A 9,866-nucleotide genomic window follows, 5' to 3' on the forward strand; every position below is an offset into this window, starting at 1 on the left:
TCCAAAATTTCTGATGGTTTTGAAGGCACCATCACAACAGCTGAGTTGTTGACCAGATCACGTGATGACGTCACAACAAGCTAACAGCGTAAGATTATTTGCACAGTATATTGTACTGACATTGTACACAAACTCTCACTGAAATATTTCCAGGCTCAATGACAGACAAATATCTCAAAAAGGAAACTTTAAGTTCCCGCAAGTAAAGTGCTTTTTGCAAAAAGCAAAGATTTCCACATTTGGTCAATGAAAATGATTCATGAATACTGGGAAACTACAACATCACAAATGACCACCTGAATCAAGAAAGAATGGCAAACAACATAATACTGCAAAAGCTCAAAATGCATAGAGTGGTACTGCTGCTCTAATTCAGCAAGGTAACGTGGTTCTATGATAACTTGTAGTAGATACAATACTGGCTACTTTACATTACATGCTTGTATATGAAAAACAAAAGGACAAATTGCCCATTTTGTGTCATTATCATGCACATGACTGTTTGAAAGTACATTTCAAATCATGAAATGAAACGACTTGAAAATTATGAAATGCCATTTTTCTTTCTGTGATAAACAAGATTTGCTTTAGCACTGTAGATCTACAGGTTGTTGACAAAGTCTTCCCCATAGTTAATCATCTGTCTCAGTGTACTCAGAATCAGTGCATCAATGTCATCATCAATGTTGATTTCCTTGTGGTAGTTCTTCACAGGAAAGATGCAGTTCAGTGGAACACCCAACTTCACATTCAATTCCTCCATCTGAATTTGAACAAAGGAGATTTCTGTGTTAGAATATTAATATGTAAAGCTAAATTATATTCCAATTTTAAAAGCAAATCACAAGTTTAGAAAATAACCAATAGAAATTACCAGTTGATTCAGGTACTTGCTCTTATACACGTTCCTTATAATTTTTTTGACTTCAGGACAGGCTTCATCAATTTTGGTGAGAATAGCCACTTGGGGAATCCCTGTCGATACAGAGCAGAATCCAAGTCAGTCAAGACAATGTTGTCAGATTATTTTATTCAAACTCAAAAACACAATAACAAACTCTAACCCTTACCCATGTCACTGGCTGTAAGTCTGACCTCCCTCATCTTTTTCATTGTTTCATCATCCAGTATATTAAATGTGTCAGCAGCAATCACACAAACCAGAACATGAACTTTGTCACTTAGACTGGGGGAGCCGTTGTAGTTTTGATCGTCCTCAGATAATTGAGTAACAGGATTGAACTGGAAAAAAAGTAAAATTAAAGAATGACTTTTGTATGTAAATAGTTGCTTATATGTATGTAAATGAAATGGGATATAGAAAACACAAAGCTGTATTTTATCACTGAAATATGTCCAACAAAGTTGAATGAATTCAATAATTGTACTTTGTAACCATCTTTTACGTGTCCCTTCATAGCCAGTATGATGTCCTGTACTCCAACCCCTTTGTTTGAGTCCTTCTCAAGGCCCATGATGTCAGTGAAGACAAAAGGGTAAACGGTCCCTGGTTCTTCTTTTTGGATCTTGTAAGTTCTGTACTGTAAATCAGAACAGGTTTATGAAAACAGTGCCACCTACTGAATGATGCTTGTAAGGCAGTTTGTATGTTGCTCACATAGTTTCATCACAAATAGTTGCTAAACTAATGGTCATACTGTTTTGGTGAAGCTCTCCTTAGAGGTTGCGTCTGTCAAAGCTCGACCAGCCATTCTGCCTTGTAAAACACTGTCGACTGAGTTAATGAAACTGGACTTTCCAGCACCAGCTGGTCCATGAAGAAGAATTCTCAGATGTTGGAGCTCATTGTTATGGGATTGATAATTCTTCACTTCCAGCAGATATCTCTCTTTGTTGCTGTTCAGTAAAGAAAGTTTAGAGTAGGTTGTAGATGAAAATGTATTTGTTTTAACCAATTTTGCATAGCATGCACAAATTGGTTGCTGTGTCATCCATGATGTTAAATCACAGTGTCACTGAGATATCAACGGATAAGAAAGATAACAACAAAAGACAGTCTCAACACATGAATTTGGGAAGTTTTGGTATTAAAAATATTTAGCTAAAGAAAAAAATTAAACAATACAGCCACCACATATTGAACACATCACTCACCCCCATAGTATTTTCCTCCATGGTTCATCAAAAGCTGACAAGTAAAGTTCACATGGTAAGAAAACATCAGCAAAATCGGAAAATGTGTCATTATCTGTTATTTAGTTTAAACAATGTTCTGTAAACTTAAAGTATCTTACTCGGAGAAGATGTGGGGGGCTCAGGTTTGGACGAGCTTTTTCCCATGGCTGCAATACAATATTGAGGTAACATGTAAAGAAAAAACACTCTCTATATGTGGACTTCATTAACCAAACCAAAACAATTGTCACCAGTCAATTAAATTAATGTAGAATAATCAGTAAATTAAATATTTTCAAAAACAGAGACTGCAAGTACTTATGGCAAAGTGAATGAATACTTCAATTTGAATACTTAAATGAATCTGTTAAACTGGGGGAGGAGAGACTGAGATTTATGCACAGTAGTAAAACACCCACTCTATTCCTGATGCCTTCTGCACAGAAGAGAAAAATCTTACAGCTACATCCATGTTGAAAAGCAAAACTAAATTGACTCAAAACTTAATTTAAGCAAAATAAATTGAGGCAAACCATAAACTACAGTAGACTACTAACATGTCAAGTGTTACTAAATTCTTACATTGTTCATCTGTTATTAATTGCTTTTAACAGTGCAGTAAAATAAACATTTCAGTTTTACAATGCCAAAATTCACTACTACAACATTTTAGTATAGCTGACATAAATGATTCTTACCTCAAAGCTGCACCTCTGAAAACAAAGTGGTGTTACAAGCAATGATGGTGATGTTCAGCTCTCTTCTCCTCTTCTCCTATTTCTAGCTGCGTTTAACTATATGGGTTGCCCAGTCATTCTCATTCTTTCTTTCACTTTCACTTTCACTCTCCCTTTGACCTTTCATATTGTTTCAGTATTTTCTTAGAGCTGTCTCTCTCTTCCCGGACAGCAGTGTTAGGGTGTGCTGTGCCTGGGGGGAGGAGCAGAGAGAGAATAGCTAGTTTTCAGCCTCAACTTTAAGATCCTGGAATATACTGGCCACCACAGGTGCTCCAGATATACCAATCGGCTTCCCTAACAGACATAGGTTGTGTCCGAAATCACTCACTCATTCACTACTCCCTACTCACTATCCAGGGAGTTCAATGTAAAGGATTATATGGTGAGCTCATCAGTAAAATGAAAAACACTTTGAGACACTACTCTGGCACCGTTTTTCTGTCTTTCAGCCTGAGTGGTGATGGTCTATATTGGTTAGTGACCATCAGTTGTACACTACTTTTTATGATTTGGATTGCATTGTGGGATACAATGAGTCTGCTATATAGGGTATCATAATTCTTGCTTTACATTCAGACAGCACAAAAAAATGGCAAACTCCCTATATATTGGACAAAATAATATACCTGTAAATACCAAATTATTATATACATGTATAGCGATCCTGGTGTTGTTTGTTGAATTTTGTATTTAGTATTTTTGGAAAATGTATTTTGATGCTTTGGCAATATTGTTTTTCTCAAACTGTCATGCCAATAAAACACCATTGCACTGAACTGAATTGAATTGAATTGAATTCAGAATGGATCAACCAGCCATTCTGCATTGTAAAACACTGTCGATTGAGTTGATGAAACTGGACTTTCCCGCACCAGCTGGTCCATGAAGAAGAATTTATTTTGTTGTTGCAGCACAGTGCAGCACAGTGGCGAGACTTTCCAGAATGTTGGCTACCAACATGAGGCTACCAAGAGCTCAAATATAAATAAGATAAAAAAAGGAATTCTCACCACATGAATTTGTTAAGTTTTGGTTTTAAAAATATTTAGTTGGAGAACAAATATATTTCAACACAGCCATCACATACTGAACGGATCACTCACCCCCATGGTATGTTCCTCCATGGTTCACCTAGAGCTGATAAGTAAAGTTCACATGTTGATGTATATATGAGTCACATTAAAAGGAAATAACAAGAGCACAAATGGATAATATGTCATGATCTGTTATACTTCAATGTTCAGTAGTCTTAAAGTATCTTACTCTTAGGAGAAGGTGGGCAGGGCTCAGGTTTGGACAAGATTCGTCCCATGGCTACAATAAAATATCGAGGTAACATGTAAAGATAAAAACACACTCCATATATAAACTGAATTTATTACCTAAACCACCACAATTGTCAACAAAATATGCAACAACTGAAAACTTATTACTCTTCAGAAATATTTTTAATCAAATTAAATTGAAATTAACAAATGTACAAAGGTAAAGCATCAAAGAAGGAGAAAAAGTTAACAAGCACTCATTGCTGAAATTAAATCAGCTCCAGTTCCAAGCACATTGTACAACCACCCTTAAGGATAGATGTCAAAAAATCCTTACCTCTACAGTTGAGCTCGTAGAACATCTTCAGACATAGATTCTTTCACTTTCATGTCCATCATGTTTTTCTTCTTTAAAATAATTTGTACACTGATGACAATCTGGTCAAGGAGACACTGGAGATAAAGCTGCAGTCAGATATGACGCAAAAACAACCCACACCCTAAATTCCGTTCTGTAATTATACTGCTGAGCGATAAAATACAGTTTCTAAAAGTAGGGGTTGCTCATGTCCAAACTCAGAACTGTCAAATAGCACACAAATAAAATGAAATTCATGGTCATTCCCGTATCATGTTTGGAAATCCCTCTGCTACCCAGCTCCCCAGCTGAACGTTTGGTGGTTCTTGGCCAATACGGGCCCACTACAATGGTAAGGAACTGCTTAGGAGATGGTCTGTCTTGTAGCAATCTCTTTGGTTTGCTTACAATTGTTGCAGTAGCTGGTGCAGTACAAAGCTGGCATAATGTCCATCAGATGTCTGAACTCTACAGATTTTTCATATCTTTTTATACCTATCATCTGACACAGCCCTATGCAGTAGCTGAGTTTAGGTTACATGCCACCAGCACAAAGCCTGCTGGTATAATCAGGTTCAAGCGATGATTAATTAGCAACTCTAAAAGGCCTGTAGGTGTGAATGTGAGCATGAATGGTTTGCCTCTACACTGTATCTCAGCCCAGTCACACCCTTATAGCCACAACATCAGGGGTGGATTTGAGTAGTTTAGCCAGTGCTTATATGTCTGTGGACAGATTTGATCAATGCAATAGTGTCACAAATTGTTGAGTTCAAGTGAAGGCAGAGTTTGAAGATGGCTGTGATCCAACCCATGAACACTGAATACTCATACAATAATGTAGTAATGAATACTGAGAACTCATGGCGGGAAAGTCAACATGCTGGTCTCTAGTTTATTACAGCTTTTCATAGCCCAAGCCACACAACTATAAAATTTCGTAGTATGCTGGAAAATCCTTTGAAGATATCCAGCCTTCACCCAAAGGTCTCCGTACTTCTAGGCAATGGAGACATTGAGGCAACTTTACATTGAGAAGGTGTTTATTTTGGTTTCACCTGCTGCAGTTCCATGGTAGGACATTGCCTACCTGAACTCTGCAGGTGACATTGCATATTTTCTCCATCAACTGACATAGCCTCACCCATATATTGTCTCTCTTTTACTCTCTTTCAGAAGATAAACCAACAAACTGAAGAAAAAGGCCATGCCACAAAGACAAAATGGATTGACCAGTTTCATAAATTAAAATGTAAGAAAGGTTGAAACAAAATATTCCACTGGAAGAGGAGAGACAAAACTTAGCAATCAACACTCTACCCATATCCATGTCCTTCCACCACTGGACAAACAAGACAACTCATTACCAGAGTATGTACCTCAAAAATAGTTTACAGTACATATTGTTAATTGATTAATAATGTGATACATTTATGATTTGATATACACCGATATGTTAAAATTCTGAACAATCCTCTCATCTTGACATGACACAAATTTAACACATACAATGAATATTTTAAATATAGCATGCTTGAAAATCAGAATTAAAATTGGTGCATATTACTTTCACATTCGTAAGACTTCCACAATGAAAAACATTTGCCTCAGCAGTTTGAAGGTCTACAGGTTGTCGATGAAGTCTTCTCCAAAGGAAAGCATCTGTCTCAGCGCGCACAGCGTCAGAGCACTAACGTCATCATTTACATTGATTTCTGAACAGTAGTTCTTCACAAGAAAGATGGAGTTCAGTGGAATGCCCAGCAAATTGTGGATCTTGTCGACCTAAGTTTTGAATTAACAACATTTCTGTAGATTAGTAATTGTACAGTGATTATCAAAGGAGATTGTCATGCTGGAATACTGAACTTGGACAAGATTTGAACAAGATCAAATCAAACAACCTTTTCTAAAAAATCACCAATAGAAACCTACCTGTTCCTTCAGGTATATGCTCTTATAGACATTCTTTATATCTTTTCTGACCTCATCACAGGCTTCATCAACTTTGGTGATAATAACCAGTTGGGGAATCCCTGTTAATACAGACAACTTATCAGTATTTTAAGAATTTTCTTTTGATTCATAAAATCCAATATGACGCCATTAGTCCACACAGTGCAACAACTATTGTGATGCCTGCTCTTACCCGCGTCACTGGCTGCCAGTCTGACTTCTCTCATCTTCTTCACAACATCGTCACTTATTATAGACACTGAGGCGGCAGGAATAGCACAAACCAGAACGTGAACTCTGTCATCCAGTGTGGGAGATGAGTTGTAGTCTAGGTCACCCTCTTTCAGTGGGACGAGAGAGATCTAAAGCGTAGATATTTGCACAGTAATATTGTACTGACATGTAACACAAACTCTCACTGAAAATTTTCAGGCTGCAATGCACAGACAAATATCCAAGTAAGGAAACTTTAAGTTCCCGTCAAGTAAAGTGCTTTTTGCAAAAAGCACACGATTTCCACATTTGGCAATGAAGAATTGATTCATGAATACGGGAAACTACAACATCACAAATGAACACCTGAATCAAGAAAGAATGGGCAAAAACATAATACTGCAAAAGCTCAAATGCATAAAGTGGTACTTGCTGCCTACATTCAGCAAGGTAACGGTTCTAGATACTTGTAGTAGATACAATACGGCTACTTTCATTTAACATCTTGTGATATGAAAAACAAAAGACAAATGTTGCCGCAATTTTGTGTCATTATCATGCACATGACTGGTTTGAAAGTACATTTCCCAACAATGAAATGAAAGACTTGAAAATTATAGAAATGCCATTTTTCTTTTCTGGATAAACAAGATTTGCTTTAGCAACTGTAGATCTCAGGTTTGTTGAAAAGTCTTCCCCATAGTTTCAATCATGCTGTTCAGTGGTACTCAGAATCAGTGCATCATGTCATCGAGTCCGGAAGTGTGTGATTGCCTTGCTGCGTGTCTTAGTGATCAAGGAAAGATGCATTCATGTGAAACACCCAACTTCACATTCATTCTCCATCTGAATTTGAACAAAGGAGATTTCTGTGTTAGAATATTAAATATGTAAAGCTAAATTATATCCCAATTTTAAAAAGCAAATCACAAGTTTAGAAAATAAACCCATAGAAATTACCAGTTGATTCAGGTACTTGCTCATTAATACACGTTCCTTATAATTTTTTTGACTTCAGGACCAGGCTTTCATCAATTTTGGTGAGAATAGCCATTGGGTAAATCCCTGTCGATACAGAGGCAGAATCCAAGTCAGTCCGAAGACAATGTTGTCAGATTAGATTACTATTCAAACTCAAACACACAATAACAAACTCTAACCTTACCATGTCACTGGCTTGCAAGTCCTGACTCCTCATCTATTTTCAATTGTTTCATCATCCAGTATATTAAATTTGTCAGCAGCAATCACACAAATCAGAAACAGAACTTGATTGTCACTTAGACTGGGGGAGCGTTGTAAGTTTTGATCGTCCCTCAGATAATTGAGTAACAGGATTGATAACTGAAAAAAGTAAAATTAAAGATGACTTTTGTATGTAATAGTTGCTTATATGTATGTAAATGAAATGGATATACGAAAACACAAATGCTGTATTTTATCATGAAATATGTACAACAAAGTTGAAAATGAATTCAATAATTGTACTTTGTAACCATCTTTTCGTGTCCTTCATAGCCAGTATGATGTTCCTGTACCCAACCCCTTTGGTTTGGAGTCCTTCTAAGGCCCATGATGTCAGTGAAGGACACAATAGGGTAAGACGGCTCCTGTGTTCTTCTTTTTGGATCTTGTAAGTTCTGTACTGTAAATCAGAACAGGTTTATGAAAACAGTGCCAACCATACTGAATGATGCTTGCTAAGGCAGTTTGTATGTTGCTCACATAGTTTTTCATCACAAAATAGTTGCTAACCTAATGGTCATACTGTTTTGTGAAGCTCTCCTTGGGTTGCGTCTGTCAAAGCTCGCAGACATTCTCTGCCTTGTAAACACTGTCGACTGAGTTAAATGAAAACTGGACTTTCCAAGCACCAGCTGCGTCCATGAAGAAAGAATTCTCAGATGTTGGAGCTCATTTGTTATGGGATTGATAATTCTTCACTTCCAGCAGATATCTCTCTTTGTTGCTGTTCAGTAAAGAAAGTTTAGAGTAGGTTGTAGATGAAAATGTATTTGTTTTAACCATTTTGCATAGCATGCACAATTGGTTGCCTGTGTCATCCATGATGTTAAATCACAGTGTCACTGAGATATTCAATGGATAAGAAGATAACAACAAAAGACAGTCTCAACACATGAATTAGGGAAGTTTTGGTATTAAAAAATATTTAGCAAAAAAAAAATTAAACAATACAGCACCACATATTGAACACATCACTCACCCCATAGTATTTTCCTCCATGGTTTCATCAAAAGCTGTCAAATAAAGTTTCACATGGTAAGAAAACATCAGCAAAATCGGAAAATGTGTCATTATCTGTTATTTAGTTTTAAACAATGTTCTGTAAACTTAAAGTATCTTACTTGGAGAAGATGTGGGGGGCTCAGGTTTGGAAGAGCTTTTTTCCATGGCTGCATATACAATATTGAGGTAACATGTAAAGAAAAAACACTCTCTATATGTGGACTTCATTAACAAACCAAAACACATTGTCTCACCAGTCAATTAAATTAATGTAGAATATTCAGTAAATTAAATTTTTCAAAACAGAGAACTGGCAAGTACTTATGGCAAAGTGAATGAATACTTCAATTTGAATACTTAAATGAATCTGTTAAACTGGGGGAGGAGAGACTGAGATTTATGCACAGTAGTAAACACCACACTCTATTCCTGATGCCTTCTGCATAGAAGAGAAAAAATCTTACAGCTACATCCATGTTGGAAAAGCAAAACTAAATTGACTAAAACTTAATTTAAGCAAAATAAATTGAGGCAAACCATAAACTACAGTAGACTACTAACATGTCAAGTGTTACTAAATTCTTACATTGTTCATCTGTTATTATTGCTTTTAACAGTGCAGTAAAATAAACATTTCAGTTTTACAATGCCAAAATTCACTACTACAACATTTTAGTATAGCTGACATAAAATGATTCTTACCGTCAAAGCTGCACCTCTGAAAACAAAGTGGTGTTACAAGCAATAATGGAATGTTCAGCTCTCTTCTCCTCTTCTCCTATTTCTAGCTGCGTTTAACTATATGGGTTGCCAGTCATTCTCATTCTTTCTTTCACTTTCACTTTAACTCTCCCTTGGACCTTTCATATTGTTTCAGTATTTTCTTAGAGCTGTCTCTCTCTTCCGGACAGCAGTGTTAGGGTGTGCTGTGCCTGGGGGAGGAGCAGAGAG

The 9,866-nt window shown here is 36.6% G+C and overlaps 2 protein-coding genes across 2 annotated transcripts; both read right to left on the bottom strand.

Moving 5' to 3' along the window:
• Positions 1-227: 227 nt before the first annotated feature.
• Positions 228-2,939, bottom strand: LOC111227165 (interferon-induced protein 44-like). Its single transcript, XM_022752585.1, has 8 exons — positions 2,835-2,939; positions 2,256-2,303; positions 2,116-2,149; positions 1,659-1,857; positions 1,389-1,541; positions 1,071-1,242; positions 875-975; positions 228-763 (listed from the first exon to the last, which is right to left on the bottom strand). Exons 2-8 carry the CDS (start codon positions 2,299-2,301, stop codon positions 602-604), a joined length of 867 nt encoding a protein of 288 aa, XP_022608306.1. The 5' UTR covers positions 2,302-2,303; positions 2,835-2,939; the 3' UTR covers positions 228-601.
• Positions 2,940-6,122: 3,183 nt separating this feature from the next.
• Positions 6,123-7,866, bottom strand: LOC111227257 (interferon-induced protein 44-like). The gene is made up of 4 exons (XM_022752692.1): positions 7,834-7,866; positions 6,649-6,817; positions 6,435-6,535; positions 6,123-6,284 (listed from the first exon to the last, which is right to left on the bottom strand). Exons 1-4 carry the CDS (start codon positions 7,864-7,866, stop codon positions 6,123-6,125), a joined length of 465 nt encoding a protein of 154 aa, XP_022608413.1.
• Between the last annotated feature and the right edge of the window lie 2,000 nt (positions 7,867-9,866).

This window comes from Seriola dumerili, unplaced genomic scaffold (assembly GCF_002260705.1).
Source record: "Seriola dumerili isolate Sdu_G_001 unplaced genomic scaffold, Sdu_1.0 BDQW01000169.1, whole genome shotgun sequence".
In the NCBI taxonomy this organism is placed as follows: Eukaryota; Metazoa; Chordata; class Actinopteri; order Carangiformes; family Carangidae; genus Seriola; species Seriola dumerili.